This window comes from Hemitrygon akajei, chromosome 22 (genome assembly GCF_048418815.1).
Source record: "Hemitrygon akajei chromosome 22, sHemAka1.3, whole genome shotgun sequence".
In the NCBI taxonomy this organism is placed as follows: domain Eukaryota; kingdom Metazoa; phylum Chordata; class Chondrichthyes; order Myliobatiformes; family Dasyatidae; genus Hemitrygon; species Hemitrygon akajei.
Window position 1 is genome coordinate 37,058,817 of NC_133145.1, and position 17,869 is coordinate 37,076,685.

Here is a 17,869-nt window from a genome sequence, read left to right on the forward strand (position 1 = left end):
CCTGATCCCGCCCTCCCCGGGCGCGGATGCTGTAGGAGGCACATATTCACAGTCCCACGCGAGCTTTTCCCTTTGTTGGTGAAGCAGACCTGGCGCCCTTTTGCCGGCGCGCTGGCTATTTGAGAGCCGGTTCGAGTGCGCTAGGAAGTGGGTCGCCACAACACCTTATTTATCCTCTGTTTTATCAGAGTCCTTTAAATCAGGTAAACTCCCTTAATCTTTTTATGAAGCTTTTATTTCTCTTATTCTTAAAAAAAAACAGCTGAATGTTCTTCATACAGACCGATTTCTTTATTAAATGTTGATGCAAAAATTTTATCCAAAATCTTAGCTCGAAGACTTGAAAATATTTTACCATCTATTATATCACATGACCAGACAGGATTTATTAAAAATCGTTACTCACATTTTAATAAATGTTGGTTATTGAATGTGATATATTCACCATCCAAAAAAATATCAGAGTGTATATTATCCTTAGATGCAGAAAAAGCCTTCAATAGGATTGAGCGGAATTATCTTTTTAAGACCTTAGAAAAGTTCAATTTTGGGCCTAATTTTATTCGTTGGGTTAAATTAATTTACTTGTCTCCTACCACTCAGGTTATTACTAACTCTCAAATTTCTAAGCCCTTTAAATTACAGCATGGAACTAGACAAGGTTGCCGTCTTAGTCCTTTACTTTTTGCTTTAGCTATAGTACCCTTAGCAATAGCATTTCGAGAATCTAAGGACATTTCTGGTATACTAAGGGAAGGTATGACTCATAAAATTTCATTATACGCTGATGATATTTTACTTTTTATCTCTAACACTGAAACTTCTTTACCTTCGGTTCTTTCTTTAATTTCCCAGTTTAGTTCTTTTTCAGGATATAAGCTGAACTTACATAAAAGTGAGCTATTTCCTTTAAATAACTTAATGTCATCAAATGCCAAATTTCGATTCCAAGTTGTTACAAGTCAATTTATATATCTAGGTGTAACAATTACTAAAAACTTCAAGAATTTATTTAAAGGAAACTTAAACCCCTTATTGAATTATGTGAAAAAGACACTTTCTAAATGGTCTCCTCTTTCTTTATCCCTAATTGGCCGAATTAATTCGATTAAAATGAAGATTCTTCCTAAATTTTTATATCTTTTTCAGGCCTTACCTATTTTTATTCCTAAGACCTACTTTGATTCTTTAGATTCAATTTTAACATCTTATATTTGGAATAATAAACAAGCTCGTTTAAGTAAAGTTTACCTACAAAGAAATAAAGAGATGGGTGGATTAGCCCTACCCAATTTTAGGTTTTACTATTGGGCTGCCAATATAAGGAATATTACCTTCTGGTTCTATTATATTTATCGTAAAGATTGCCCATCATGGGTCTCCTTAGAAGTTAATTCTGTAAAAAATTCCTCTGTTGTCTCTCTTCTTGGATCATACTCTTCTTTTTCAGCAAATAAAATAACAGATAACATAATTGTTAAGCAAACTTTAAGGATTTGGTCTCAATTTAGGAAATTTTTTGGTTTAGCAAATTTTTCATTATCATCTCCCATTCTCCTTAATTATTTTTTTTATCCCTTCCATGACTGACAAAGTCATTACGGATTGGGATGAACTAGGTATTAAGTGTTTTTGGGACCTGTTTATCTCAGGATCTCTTGCTTCATTTGACCAATTGTCAACTAAATTTGCACTCCCAAAAACACATTTTTACAGATACCTTCAAATCAGAGATTTCTTACATTTCAAATTAACTACTTTTCCTATAGGTCCTGATAAAAATTTGCTGGATGATCTTTTAAATTTAAAACCTTTTGTTAATGGTTCTGTTACCGGTATCTATACCGGTTGATTGATTCTAGACAAGACTTTTTAGATAAAATAAAAAAAGTTTGGGAGGATGACCTAAATTGTCAGATTTCTGATGAGAGATGGAATAAAATTCTTAAACGGGTTAATAAATCATCTTTCTGTGCTCGTCATTCTCTTCTACAATTTAAAGTGGTTCATAGAGCTTATATTTTAAACAGAAGCTGTCCAGTTTTTATCCGAATGTTTCTCCACTTTGTAATAAATGCAACTCTGCTGATGCCTCTTTAATTCATATGTTTTGGTTTTGCCCTAAAATTGAAAAGTTTTGGCGGGAAGTATTCCATACCTTCTCACAACTTTTTAGGGTCCAATTTGACCCAAATCCCCTTGCTGCCTTGTTTGGTATTATTGCAAATGAAGATATAACTTTAAATACTCCTAACCTACAGATTTTAGTTTTTACCTCTCTTTTAGCAAGAAGAGCAATCTTGCTTAAATGGAAGGAGTATACTCCTCCTACACATCTTCAATGGCTACGTGATACTATGTCTTATTTAAATTTAGAAAAGATCTGCTGCTCAGTCTTAAATTTGAAACAATCTTTTTATGATATCTGGGGACCTTTCCTAAATTACTTTTCCAATTTATAAAGTTTAACAGTGCACAGACTTTTATGTATATTTTTATCTTCTCTTCTTAAGCGAATATGTTTTTTTTTCTCGTAATTATCCATTATCATCCATCAGCTTTTTTCTTTGGTAGTTGGTAGGGGGTTGACTTTTTTTTATATAAAACATTTCTTTTATGATGTATGACTTATCTTTAAATTTTTGATTACAGAGTGGTATACCTTTATGTGTTATGCTATAACATTTTGATCAATTTTATTACAATATATGAATGTACACAAGTTATGTTGAGATGTATCTATGTGTTGCACTCTGTAAATCTTGTTTTTTTCTTCTGAATAAAAATATTGTAAAAAAAGAAAGAAAGAAAAGAAATATTCCCTCAACCTATGGACTCACTTTCAAGGACTCTTCATCTCAAGTTCTTGATATTTATTGCTTATTTACTTATTTTTATTTCCCTCTTTTCATATTTGCACAGTTTGTTGTCTTTTGCACACTGGTTGAACACTCAAGTTGATGTAGCTTTCATTGATTCTGTTCTGGTTATTATTCTATTATGGATTTATTGAGTATACCTTCAAGCAAATGAATTTCAGTGTTGTATATTTGTTTGTCCACTTCAGGAAGAAGAATCGAAAATAATAGAATTATTTTATTTGTGTGAGGCTATCAAAAGTTGAAGTCCAGCTGGGTCTGAGGATTCTCATACAAGAAGCACATGAAATTAGCACACAGTATAGAAAGTAATTAAGAAGGTAGGGTGAGTACAAGATAAGGAAATTTGGCCATTGCCGTGCAGCGTTTTGATGAGACCAAAACTGCAGTAACTTATGGTAAATTCTCTCCTCTCTGTCTCTCTCTTTTTCCATTCCCCATTCTGTTTCCCCACTCACCTCTTCACTTCTCCTTACCTACCCATCATCTCCCTCCAGTGCCCTTCCTTCTTCCCCTTTCTCCCATGGTCCACTTTCTTCCTCTATCAGATTTCTTGTCCTTCAGCTCTTCACCTCTACCACTCAACAGCTTCTTACTTCACTTTCCCTTCCCCACCCACCTGACTTCACCTATTACTTGTTAGCTTATTTCCTTCCCCTCCTCCCACCTTCTTATTTTGGCTTCTTTCCCCATTTCTTTCTAGTCTTGGCCCAAAACATCAACTGTTTATTCCCCTCCACAGATGTTGTCTGAGTTGCTGAGTTCCTCCAACATTTTGTGTGAGGAAATAATGAAAAGATGGCTGATACACATCGGGGTTTAAAAGAATTAGATATGATCTCTTGCAATATACAGTATAAGAATTTTGACTGAATGGACACTGGTGATATTTCCTAAGGTGGGGTATTCTAGAAATTGAGGTCTTTTCTTAGGTTAAGGCGATGACCATTTAAGCCTGAGATGAAAATGCATTTCTTTCTGGATGTTGTAAATATTTGAATTTTTAATGTTTGAGAGCAGTGGGTGCAGCTATTAAGCATATTCAATGATGTGACATGCATATTTTTGGCCTACAGTGGAACTGAAGATTATGGGCATTGAGGGGGAAGTAGAGATGAAGCCAGTCATTCTGGGGAGGTGGGGGGGGGTGGGAATTGAGGCGCTTGAGTTATAAGGAGAGGCTTGATAGGCTGTGAAGAGGATTTATAAGAAAAGTAGGAAAGTTTATAATATGGTCAACTTATGTGTTATATAAATTAGAAAGGGATAATAGGAAACAAGTCAATATCGGAGATGGCTTAGAAGTCACTTAGAAGAAGCAGGCTACTACTAAAAACAGGAAATGTTTTAATTATAAGGCATAACTGGCTGGAGCAGAGGTAAACAAATGGAGGTTGGAATATGCTGTATGTAGCTTTAGTGCAGAGTAACTGTGTGTGTGATAAGTTGAGACATAATAGGAGGACAAGACCTCAAATCAGAGGAAGAATAGGGGAAAATGCCATTTGGGCAAAGCAAGCAAAGTCCCATTTGTCAGGGAGTTAGAGGCAACCCTTGCAGAGATCAAACAAAGACTAAATACGACAAAGAGAAATGGGCTATTGATGAAATTGTGAAATCTGCATGTAACTATTGTAAAGCAACATGATTGCTGCGAGTCTTGGATCAGTGATGTACTTTGAATTCTCACCCAGTGTGCTCCCCAGTGTACGCTGTAACAGGCCTGAACAAACTGACTTGTTCCAGGAACCCACCACTACTGTACAAGAGATTTTCTTTATGTGTTGTCCTAATCTGAGCTGTAACTAAAAGAGTCACTGTGCCCCATGTGAAAGCCAGACTCAGGATGCAATATCTAAAAGGCATTTGGATAGGTACATGGATAGAGGGATATGGGCAAAACACATGCAAATGGGACTAGCTCCAGTAGACATTTTGGTCAACATGGATGAGTGGGCCTGAAGGGTCTGTTTCTGTGCTCTATGACGAGAATGAAGTATTTTCAGGAATATTAAGAAAAACATATATGAAATTCTGTTTTCCATTTAAAACAAGTTTATCAATAGTATAGAATGTAAAACTTGTTTTGCTAAACAACAAATTGTATTTATAAAAAATTTATAATAAAACTTGATGAAAACTGGGAACGTCGTGAGCCAACATTTGACCAAGCACCAGGTATAAAGATTAAGTAAGACAAGGGACGAACATTTTGGTTAAAGAGTTAGGTATTAAAGAGAGCCTTAAAGGAAGACAGAAAAGTAGAAAGGCATTGATGTTGAGAAGATAATTGCCCAAGATGAAGCAAAAAGAATGAGGGATGAGTTAAAGCATGAATTGGAACAACTCTAAGGATGTGGGCTGGAGAAGGTGAAAGGGGATGAGATTATGAATACAAGATTAATAACTTTAAAATTGTAGCTTTGCTGAACTGGAAACAAATATAGAATGGCAATACAGTTGTGATGGATGAAGGGGAAGGTGCAAGCTAGAATCTGGGCAAAAATGTTTATAAAAAGTTCAAGTTTTACAAAAGATAGAATGTGCCACTTGGGCTGGGAAAGCATTGGAATAACAAAGTTTGGAGATAATTAAGGCATACATGCCTTGGATGGTCATTTGGCAATTTTGGCAAACACCTACAGGCCCATTGCAATTGAGAACTGGTGGAGCTAGTCTTCATGCAAAAAAAAAGTACTCAATACTATGATAATAAGCACTCTATCCATTCTAATTTCCAGTTAATTTTGAGATTCATTTAATTATGCTGCATTGCTAAACCATATGAGATCTCAAATTTCAAAGGGACTTTGCTGTGATTTCTGTTAAGAAACTTAATTAATTATCTGATAATGGAAAAAAAATTGGATAAACCTTATCTGGATAATCCTGAACATACTGTTTCAAATATATACAATACACAGCCCTTAAAATAGAATCTAAACAGAAGTGAGAGGTGAGAAGATCCAAGAAAAATTTATATCTATAAAATAAATATGAGAAAATAATACATTTGTTCAGCCCATGGACATTGAATCAAAGTAAGCCTTTTGCTGGGCCTAAAGAGAGCATATTTGGTGAAGATATTCCTGGTTCTGAAGAGTACATCAGAATGATCAGCAAGAGGTAAATGTTGTTACAAAAGCAAGCAAGCCATAACAGAAGGGAAAAAATGTCAGGAAAAGTAAAAATAACATTTTGTGCTGTTGTCTGCAGTTCAGTTATACATTTTGATTTTGTTTAATAGAACGTAAGAAAATGATCATTTACTAATAAAAGGGCCGACATATGATAAAAGAAAACTAAATAAGATAAATAAAATGTGAAGTATATTTCATTATTTACAAGTACTTATTTAAACACATACTTGTGCTCAAAAGCCCATATATTTAGCCAATAGTAGCTTGACATAAAGCCCATAGCTTGAACATGGGCTGCTGATCTATAAACACAAGGGTTGAAGTTAGTCTCAGTTTGTAACTTAAGACATGGATAAGAGTTGTAGTAATAGATGAGCTAAATTGGTTAGATCGTAAAGAATATTTGATTAGTTCTGAATTCATGTACCATTAATACCCTTTTTTTTTGTGTAATAGGTTCTAGCTATTTTCAGCTACCAGCTGCAAAATGACATTTATCTAACAGGAACAAGTTTTAATTCTCTTTGGCTTAGCAGAAGTAGTGTCCATTAAAGTAGTATGTTGGGTGTTGTAAGCCACCCAATAATATTGGGGCTAAGAGTGAATTTTCTTTATCCCCTTCATGAAGTACAAATTTCAAAACTGGAGTTTGCCAATTGGCTAGCTGATTGCACCTCATTGAATATGCAGGTTGGAAATTTCATAATGGCCCAATTGACATGTATCCCATGTCCAACGCAAAAATTTAATAATTGGATTTTTGACCAGGTTTTTTGTTAAATAATGAAGTTATAGTCTAGATTTTGCACCTGTGCTCTTCAGCATCTGTTCTCTTAAAACATCTTTGACAAGTCGAAGTCTTGGTGAACGGATACTACCTTCATACTGGGAAAGGTCAGAGCCAGTGATGACTGTTTGTACTTCAACATTTAAACGAAATGGACAATAATCTCACTATGTAGTATTGTATTTTATAACCGTGGTATCCATAAAAATTATATTGTTTTAAGAGCATTAATCACTTCTGTCATACTGGTGTTCACATGTGTATTGATGTGTCAATTTTACATATGCATTACATTTTTATTGGGCAAGTGTAAGACATTTGAAAAAACCAATGACTGGAAATTAAGGGAAAATCCCAAAATATATGGATTATATATCAGGGGCTGTTGTTCAGTGGAATACAAACTTTTTCCAACAAAACAGCATGATGGACAACTTCCCATTCACATTCCCATTCGGATATGTCCATACATGGCCTCCTCTACTGCCATGATGAGGCCAAACTCAGGTTGGAGGAGCAACACCTCATCTACCATCTGAGTAGACTCCAGTCCCTTGGCACGAACATTGAATTCTCCAACTTCTGGTAATTCCCTCTCTCTCCCTTCCCCCATCCCACTTTCACTCTGCCTCCTCCTTCAGCTGCCTATCACCTCTCTCATGATTCTGCCTTCTTCTACTACACAGTGCTTTCCCCTTACATTCCTTCTTCACCTTTCCTGCCTATCCCCTCCCCCACCCCTTGATCTTTCCTCTGATTGGTTTTTCACCTGGCACCTACCAGCCTTTTCCTTCCCACCCTCCCCCCACCTTCTTTACAGGGTCCCTGCATCCCTCCCTCTTCAGTCCTGACGAAGGGTCTCGGCCCGAAATGTTGACTGTTCGTTTCCACGGACGCTGCCCGACCTGCTGAGTTCCTCCAGCGTGTTGTATGTGATGGACAACTTCATTGTGCAGTTTCAGAATTAAGTTAATTGTTTGCAAACTTGAATATTAGAACAAAGGCTTCACAAATAACCATTTCACATTGAATCTTTACAACATCTTAAAATAATCAGAGCTATAATTATTCTGCAATTGTAGTAAGCATCATAGTTATCAGAGGGAGGCAGAAAATAGAGCCTGAAAGTGTAGAGAAAAAGATTTGAAACAGGAAACAGTATATTAAGGGATGGATGATCTCTAAGGTGCTGTAAAATTGAAATTGTATGTATTTTTTAAAAGTAGACACCATAGCAGCTTTATAATTGATTTTGAGTAACCTTATAAGATGTAGCTGGAATTATTATTGATCCTATTGTTAAATTTTCAAATGAAGCATTTGGTTGGGGGCTGGGTAGGGGCAAGCTTAAATCCACTGTTTGTAATGGAATTGACATGACAATGGCTTGAAAGCTAGAAGATAATACAGAAGAATCAGTCTTGCTGCCTTTAGCAATACTTGTCTTTCAGCCTTTTAAAAGGAAGGGACCGGACTACAAAATCAATTAAGAAATATCTGAAGGAAAATTTAGTGACGTAAAGATACCTGAGGAAGTAGTTTCTCTGGTATTTGTTTTATGTATCTAAAATATTATTTATACTAAAGGGAAAAATTATCAGGACTTCGTTGCATTATGTTCATAGCTTTCTGAAGGCTTATGTTTGGCAGTGTTAGTTGGGCATATTATTTGAGGCCTGAGCATTTAATATCTGATCATGGGTACAGCTTCCAGTGTAACTGCCTTTACCATATAAAGTGAGATGAACTTTTGCACGTCATTGTGCAAGAAGGTTGCATTGTAGCCTAATATGTGTGTGGAGAATGTGTGGAGCAGGTTAAGACCTACAAGTATCTGGGAGTGCAGTTAGACGAGAAGCTAGAATGGACTGCCAACACTGATGCCTTGTGCAGGAAGGCACAGAGTCGACTGTACTTCCTTAGAAGGTTGGCGTCATTCAATGTTTGTAGTGAGATGCTGAAGATGTTCTATAGGTTAGTTGTGGAGAGCGCCCTCTTCTTTGTGGTGGCGTGTTGGGGAGGCAGCATTAAGAAGAGGGACGCCTCACGTCTTAATAAGCTGGTAAGGAAGGCGGGCTCTGTCGTGGGCACAGAACTGGAGAGTATAACATCGGTAGCAGAGCGAAGGGCGCTGAGTAGGCTACGGTCAATCATGGAAAACCCTGAACATTCTCTGCATAGCACCATCCAGAGACAGAGAAGCAGCTTCAGCGGCAGGTTGCTATCGATGCAATGCTCCTCAGACAGGATGAAGAGATCATTACTCCCCAATGCCATTCGGCTTTACAATTCAACCGCCAGGGGTAAGATATGTTAAAATGCCGGGGTTAGGACTGAGCTTAAGTTACCATTCAATGTATTTTAGTAAACTATTTAAGAACTTTTTAAAAGCTATTTATTAATGCTTTTTGAGAGGGTGATTTTAGATGCATATCATATTTATACTGAGTTAAGTATTGTATGTAATTAGTTTTGCTACAATAAGTGTATGGGACATTGGAAAAAATGTTGAATTTCCCCATGGGGATGAATAAAGTATCTATCTATCTATCTATCTATCTAATATAGAAGCTCCAATGCACACAATTGCAGGTGGTTGCAGAGGGATGTAGACTCTGCCAGTTCCATCACAGGCACAAATATCCCCTCTGCTGAGGGTATCTTCAAGAGGTGGTACCTCAAGGCGGCATCCAGGACATGCCATCTTCATGTTACTGCCATCGGGAGGAGGTACAGGAGCAGCTTTTAAGAACAACTTCTTTCCCTCTGCTATCATATTTCTGAATAATTCATAAACCAATGAACACAACCTTGTTATTTGTCTTTTGCACTATTTATTATTTTTGTAACATAGTTATTTTTTGTCTTACACTAAATTGTTCCCACAAAACAACAAATTTCATGGCATATGTCAATGATAACAAATCTGATCTTAATTCTGAAGATCTGAAAACAAGAGGATAATTTTGAATTAGCAAAGAATGAAGTTAAGAAAAGAAAGGAGAAATTAACAGTTGGGGAAGGTTTTCAAAGTGGGAATTGTTATTTATTTAGTAATGAAGAGTAACTCACTGAATTACACTGATAGGCAAAAATATACCAAAAGCAAATAGCTGTCTGTGCAGCATTTACTTCTGTCTCTGTTTTTCAATCCTCCCTTCTCGTTCTCTCTGACTCTGTCTGTATCTCTCTCTCTCTCTCTCTCTCTCTCTCTCTCTCTCTCTCTCTCTCTCTCTCTCTCTCTCTCTCTGTCTCTGTCTCACTTCTCTCCCTCTGCCTCTCTCTGACTGTCTCTCATTGTTTCTATTTCTCCACTCCACTAATACTTTTCTCCAAAAGATTCCTGGAAAACAGCTCTGCTGGAACTTTATTGAGCTGGAGGTTATGGATAACTATGCAAAACAGTGTTATTGTGACTCTTGGGTTACTAACAATGACAAATGAAATGTGCTTTTTTCTGTGAGACTTCAGCACAATCCAGGCAAATTGGCAATTAAATGCTTTCATTAAACCTGGCCAAATTCATTCTGAAAAAAACTGCATACAAGTGATTGCGATGACTCTGCAGGTACATTTCCATGCAAGAAAAGATTGGAACTCCTATCTCCTAGGTGTCCCTACCTGAGCTGTAAACATACAGTACATCATGTGTTAGTTTGTATGCAGGAATGCTGCAAAAATAATTCAATGGTTTCTGCATGTTTTCTCTCTCTGAAGACAAGAGAAAAACATTTTCATTCAGGTCATGTCTCACATGGGCAAAGAACAAGTACACTTGTATGGGACATTTGTCTTGAAAGCCATTTTCTAATTTGCTCCCAGATATGACACACTTTCTTTTATAATAATTTTATCTTCCCTTCATTCAGTTTGTGCCTGTGGCCTTCCACTTCTAAAAACCTTCACAGCAGAAGTCGCATTCAAAAAAGGGGGTAGTTTCTCCACATTTCTCACAGCAGCCAAGCCATCAGAAAGCAGTTTGCAAAACCAAAAACTCCGTCTCTATTAAGGAATATCAACCACAATTTAAGAATTGATAAATGATTGAATTTAAGTGCATATATTTTCCATTTCCGGATACACTTAGGTGAAGTGAAAGAATTCAACCATATCAACTCTTCCTCTGTGCATGTTAGTAAGGCCAGTATGCACAAGACAATCTGGCTTTGCTAACCTCAAAAATAACTGGAGCTTTAACCTTGTTTGAAGTTTCGCATTTTATTCCTCAGCCCTGATAAGAGCTTTGCATAAACAAGGGAAATGAACACTAAGCTTGCAATAAAATTAAAAAGCAAATCTGTTATTAATTTTCCCAGTAAACGTATCTTCAAAACTAGAACTGTGAAAGCAGGAATGCTTCTGTTTTCATGGATTGGGGTTAAGATCCATGTTGCTTCTCATTCATGCATAGCTTAATACAAGCTAAGAAATTCAGCTGTCAAGTGTTTTATTGTGTACAATCTTTTTAGTATCATTTGCAGTTGAGAATGTGGATACAAATATAAAAGGTTAGAAATTGAATCTATTTCTAGTCAAAACATAATTTATTTTGGGATAGACTGCAGTTATTTGAAGGATCGTTTTACAGTCTCTAAGATAAAAAATATAATGAAAATATCTCGAGATTGCACCTGAATCATAAATTAAAAGTAATAAAATATGAATAGAATTCAAACATTAATCTCTTAAAAACAGAATATTTGATGCTTAAAGAATAAATGAAACTATTTTTTCCTAAAATTTGTACGGACGTTTTCAGCCAATACTTTTGTTAAACTTTAGTTATCAGGATTTATGACAGTATTTTCTTGCAATCCCTCAGAATTTTAGCAGAGTTGTTAACATAAAAAAGTACATTGCCAATATACTAGACAGGAACATACAGAGTTAATATACAAAGTGAATTAATGCACCAGAAGAGCATCTTTAGAACACTAGGTGTTGCTGTAACACTATTTTTGCATCAAGATAATGTGGCAGTTCATGGTTTGTGAAAGAAATAAAGCGGCTATGATAGAGAGGCTAATGCATTCTAGCTATCCTGGTTGGATTATGATCTGTCACTCAGCATCTTATCCCCTATCCTAATCATCTGTCCAAAAGGTTGAAGCTGAGGTTGTTGGTAGCTGCTTGTATTAGGTCTGGCGGCTGAGTAAAATGCTTCTCACCCCGAGGACTCTGAGGATGCCCTGCCTAAGTGTGTCAATGGAATAGTCATATGGCTCTGAATAACAGCAAGCTCTGAACATGAGAGGAAACAACCTTCAAGCAACTAAGGTGCATTTTACCTGCAGTCTCCTTGACTCATCTTTAGCTGATAATTTTGGGATATCTTCGGTATCTTGTATTCATCACTAGTTCCTGAAAAAGTCACCATAAAGCTAGGAGCAGCATCACTTCTGCTTGAACAAAGACTCACAGTGCAGATGGAAATCCTGGCACATTGGTTTTAAATCCAGCGAGTCAAAAGTTGTGGATGGATATTATGTGCTTTGACTTGAATAATTTCCTGAAATCTTCTGAATATCTGATATTATCAAAGTCTAATATTTAAGTGCTTTAACTCATTTTACACTGGACAAGTTTATATTAGAGGATAAGTATTTTTCTCAGATAAAGATGTACTTGCTTTCAAAAAATTCTACAAACTCGGATGGCAAAATAATGGTGCGAAGGTTCCTTGTAACCTTAAGGCCTTTTAGGTAAGTTTCTCATTTTAATTAAAAATATATATCCAGATATTATTTTGCATTGTTTGCAGATGCTTAATTGAACCCACATGGAACTCAGATGTTCTAGGTTTGTGTAAAGTAAAACTTGTATTTCATTCTCATTGCACCTGCTGGTAATTTCTATGGCACTGTATCTTGCTTTAAAATTTTATGTATTAAAAAACAGCTTGATGATGGTAGAATCTGTAGGGTTTTCTTTAGTTATGTACTGAGCTTATCTTGAAATGGATATGCTTTCTACTGAATGTTGAAATGAGACTTAAGACTAGTGAAGAGAGCCACAAGAGATTAATTTCCCCTTATGTTTTCCTTTCATTGAAAGTTACGTTTAAAGTATAAAGGATGAGGTGTAATATCGTGACTGGAGAGCGGGAAGAAACAAGAGCCGGAGAGTTGGATAGTCAGATAAGGATCATTCACCTTTCCACTATGGGATATCATTTGTCTTTCACCAATATATTCTCCAGTGATTGGTCTGTTTTTCTTAGGGCTATTTAAACATGCTGTATAGTCAGTATGATCTAGAGAGGGATTTTGTCTTGATGTTTATCTGTACCATTATAATAAAATCAATGCAAAGGTATAAATTGTGCATGTCTGAAATGCTGTAGGTTGTTCTTGGCCACTTGTATTAAATGTATACAACTGTAAATGTGGCAGTAATGTACATTATACTCTGCTATTGTGTATATACGGTGCAAATACCTGAGGTTCTCATTCTCAATTTTTTAAAAAAAATGGATATGTTGTTAATCTTGATTGTATTTAAATTATTATTTATTTCAGTTATTAGTAGCAATTAGCCAAAATTATTCCTCGAATTGATTAACTTTGCAAAGTATTAGATTGCTCCCCGCCAGCAGCATTCACTCCTGTAGGACTGGGAAAAGTTTTTAAGTATGAAGGATGAGCTATTAAACATCAATGAACATTTTTTAAAATATTAAGATTAAAGATAAAGTATTTTGACAATATTTGGATAGATTTGATTTTGCAGTATCATTTTATTGTTTACAACTGTGCAAAATTATATGACTTGACCCATGCTGATAACATTAGAAATCAGGCATTCTAACTGAGAGAATTAATGGTTTTGGATAAAATATTCTTAAGAAGGTGAATATAAACATGAGAATATGCTGCTCTATTTGTTTCTGGTTTGCAGTTTTAGGCGCTCAATACTTACATGTTCCTTAAAACCTGAACATGATCTTATTTCATTGTCAATGTGTGGAACTTTGACAAAGGTAATAGGATCACTGTTATAGATGTTACCATGCCTAAATAAGGATAACTCTGGTATATCTCAGAATAAGACAGCTGAGGATGTGCTTTCACATAATGTCTCTCATGTTTTAAATTATTCACCCACTTCTTCTCATGCCTGAGGACAATAGTATGAAGGGTTAGGCTGGAATGATACTAAGCTTAAGGATTGATTGAACAAGAGTGCCATTGTGCCTTTATGCCTCAACTTGGACATAAAAAATGTGTGATCTTTTAAACCCATTACAAATAACAGCTGAAAACCATAATATGTTGTATAAATCTTTCAGATTCAATATACCTGTGTAGTCAGCAGAAATTCTATGCATGGTACTCTTTCCAGTGTATGAAGAAAATGGAGTGAAATAATATTTTGTTTAACACAAGAATAAGATAAAAAGAATGCAAAGAAGATTAACAAGGAAGTTGCAGGACTCAAAAACCTGATTCAGTACCTCTCTATGAGGTTAGGACTTTATCCCTTGGAAGGTAGGAGAATGATGAGTGACAAAATCATGAGTGGTGTACAAAATCATGAGGGGCATAGATAGGTTGAATCCCAAGGAATTAGTACCAAAAACTGGAGGGCAAAGGTTTAAGGTTAGATAGAAAAGATTTAAAAATAGATATGAAGCAACTTCTACGTGTGAGGGTGCAGCATATATGAAATGAGCTGTCGGAGAAGGTAATTGGGCTAGGTACAATAGCAGTGTTTAAAATGGGTAAGAAAGATTTGGCGGGATAGAGCCTATGTGGGCCAGTGGACTAGCTTAGGATGGCATCTTGGTCAGCATGGATGCGTTTAGCCAAAGAGCCTATTTCCATGATGTATTCCTTTTTGACCCTAATATAAATGGAAGCAGGAGTTAAGTTTTGCTCTACCATTCAATATGACTATTACAGTTTTTTTAAACCTCTGTACCAATTACTTGCATGAGTCCCTTAATTCCCTTAACATCTAAAAACCTAACAATCCCATTCTTGACTTTTTGGTGATGGAGTCTCCACAGTACTCTGAGGAGAGTATTCCAAGTATTCACTATCCCCTTCATGAGGAAAGTTGGGACACAAATTATCAACCCTGTCCTAAATGGTTCATCACTTATTTTCATTCAACTGCTTACCATCTGACTATTGAAATACAGTATGTAATGTTTAAACAAATAATCAGAGCTCATAGATCAACTAAACAGAATTGTAAACCATTTTGCGACATAAAACCAGTCATGCAGCATACACACTATTGGATTTCTAATAGTTGCAGATAATCTTAAGCTTTGAATTTGTATTTAGTTTAAGGCACATTTTGTTTTCTTCTAGGTTATTTGTGGCTGGAATTGGATTTTTTACCCTCTGTTTTATAATGACCTCACTTGGCGGACAATTTTCAGGCAAGAGATTGGGAGACTCACCCTTTGGCATCAGGCAATTAGGCATCAGACCAGAAGGTAAAACCGTATTTACATTAAATGTAAAAGTAGATTAATTTATTGAGATGTGATATTCAATATAAGGCAAGTACCATCAAATTATTTTAGTATTTGACATTGAACTTTTATGTCCAATTGGAAGTCCCCTTATAATTGTTTATTCCTATGTCTCATATGCCATAGTTTCATACATTGATCTGTATAGAGTTGCAATGCTACTTTACGTTTCCACTCTACTACAATGTGAAAGTAATTGAATTACCTGCTAACTAATTACTTTAAGGATTGATAGAAGTACCTAACCCCTTGTGTTTTATTGCAGAATACTGCTCAAATGAAAATAATTTCAGTACTGCTATTAGACTAACCCATAAATCGTTTAATATCAAAGCATGGATAATATTCATTTGATTCTGACCATAATAAAATGATCTTTTAAACTGGTGTTGTCCAGAAACCTTTTCTTGAGATTGTTTTTAGCAACACAAACTATCAATGAAAACTTCTTCAAATTTCAAATTTAAGATAGCATTATCTCTTATTTTTGCACTGACTTTAAAGATGCTAGGTGGTAGGTCTCTATTGATATTGATATAAAACAATGCAATATCACAAGGAATTACTTGTAGTTTGGACGGACCTTTTTCATTGTAGTGCTAGAAAAGTCAAGATGACTTTCATTTTATCTGTACTTAGGTCACTTGCTTTGGACTTTTCCAATTCTAGCAAATTTTGCTAAGACATATGTATTTTGTTTTACATTCATAGCTTGTACCCTCATTGACTGAAAATATACAAAACAATGACACCTTGACATTAGTTAGTGTCATAGAGCACTGCAACATAGAACCAGGCCTTTCAGCCCATCTAGTTCATGTTGAACTGTTATTCTGCCTAGTCCCATTGGCCTGTAACAGCACTATCGTCCTTCATACCTTTTCTGCTTATGTTCCTATCCAAACTTCTCCTAAATGCTGAAATCAATCTCACATCCATCACTTTCTCTAGCAGCTTGTTCCACATTTGCACTACCCTTTGAGTGAAGAAGCTCCCTCTCCATTTCCCCATAAATATTTCACCTTTCACCCCTAACCTATGACCTCTACGTCTAGTTTCACCCCAAATCAGGGGTAAAACCCTGCTGGTGTTAATCCTATCTAAAACCCCTCATAATTTTGTATACTTCTATTAAATCTCTCCTCATTCTTCTACCTTCCAGGGAATAAAGTCCTATTCTATTCAACCTTTCCCTTTAACTCAGCTCCTCATGTCTTGTACAACTTCAACATAACATTCAAACTTCTGTACTCAATGCTTTGAGTTATGAAGAGAAATATGCCAAAAGCTCTCTTTATGACCATGTACCTGTGTCATCACATTCAAGGATTATGTATCTATACTGCCAGATCCCTGTTCTTCTGCACTTCTCAGTGCCCTACCATTTACTTTGTAAGTCCTATCCGAATTTGTCTTCCCAAAGCGCATCCCTCACACGTCTGTATTAAATTCCATCTTCCCATCTTCTCTCTCACCTGGTTTTACCTGTCACTTGCCATCTTGTACTCCTTCCCTTCCCCCACCCTTCTTTGTCTCAAGACAGCAAATGCTCCTTTACTGCAATCTGGACATGGTTAATGATCTCATTATTCTTTTGCCTCAGTTCTGTAGACTGTGTGCATCTTACGAGTAAATGCAAACAGTATGCAAAAGCTCTCATTTGAGATCTCTCCATCTCTTTTGGCTTCATGCATAAGTGACCACACTGATCTTCAAGAGGACCAATTTTGTACCTTGCTATACTTTTGTTCTTAATATATCTGCAGAAGGTCTTAGACAAGGTTCTTTACCTTGTCTGCTAGAGCAACCTCATGCCTTCTTTTCGTCCATCTGATTTTCAGCTTAAGTGGTCCCTTGCATTTCTTATATTCCTCAAGTGCCTCGTTAGTTCCTTGTTGCCTATACCTGCTATACATTTTCTTCTTCTTAACCAGGCTTCAGTGTCCCTCAAAGCCTTTTATTCTGACAGGAACATACAAATCAGTACTCTTAAAATTTTACTTTTGAGGGCCACCCACTTACCAAGCATTCCTTTACCAGAGACAACCTACTCCAATCTATACTTGTCAGGCCCTTCTGATGCCATCAAAATCTGCTTTTCTCCGATTTAGAATCTCAGCCTGAGGACCAGTCCTGTCCTTCTCCATAATTATCTTGAAACTAATGGAATTACGATCACCAAGTCCAAAGTGTTCCCCTACACACACTTCCGTCACCTGTCCTCTGTCATTCCCTAACAGGAGAACTTGTATTACATTCTCTCTAATTGGGACCTCTACCTCTAATTGGGAATCCTCCCTGAACACATTTGCCAACCTCTATTCCATCTAGAACTTATATGGTATGAGAGTCCCAGAAAGTATTTGGAAAGTTAAAATCATACAATCACAGCCTTATTTTTCTTGCAGCTGCCTGTATCTCTCCACAGATTTGCTCCTCTAAATTCCACTGACTATTTGGTGGTCTATAATATAATCTCATTAATGTGGTCATCCCTTTCTTATTCCTCAGTTCCACTCATATAGCCTCAGTATATGAGCCGTCCATCTCATCTAAGCACTGTCATGACATTTTCCCT

The 17,869-nt window shown here is 36.2% G+C and overlaps 1 protein-coding gene across 3 annotated transcripts in view; it reads left to right on the top strand.

Annotated features, from left to right (window-relative positions):
• The first annotated feature begins 11,820 nt into the window (after positions 1-11,820).
• LOC140714637 (alpha-1,6-mannosylglycoprotein 6-beta-N-acetylglucosaminyltransferase B) overlaps positions 11,821-17,869 on the top strand; it is an 888,843-nt gene continuing 882,794 nt past the window's right edge. For 2 of the 3 annotated variants that reach the window (XM_073026014.1, XM_073026016.1), the window contains exons 1-2: positions 11,821-12,508; positions 15,125-15,252. In XM_073026014.1, coding sequence (XP_072882115.1) covers positions 12,426-12,508; positions 15,125-15,252 — 211 coding nt within the window. In that variant the 5' untranslated portion in view covers positions 11,821-12,425. Of the gene's footprint in view, positions 12,509-13,011; positions 13,119-15,124; positions 15,253-17,869 lie in introns of those variants that run through there. The other variant, XM_073026015.1, reaches the window with a different exon arrangement.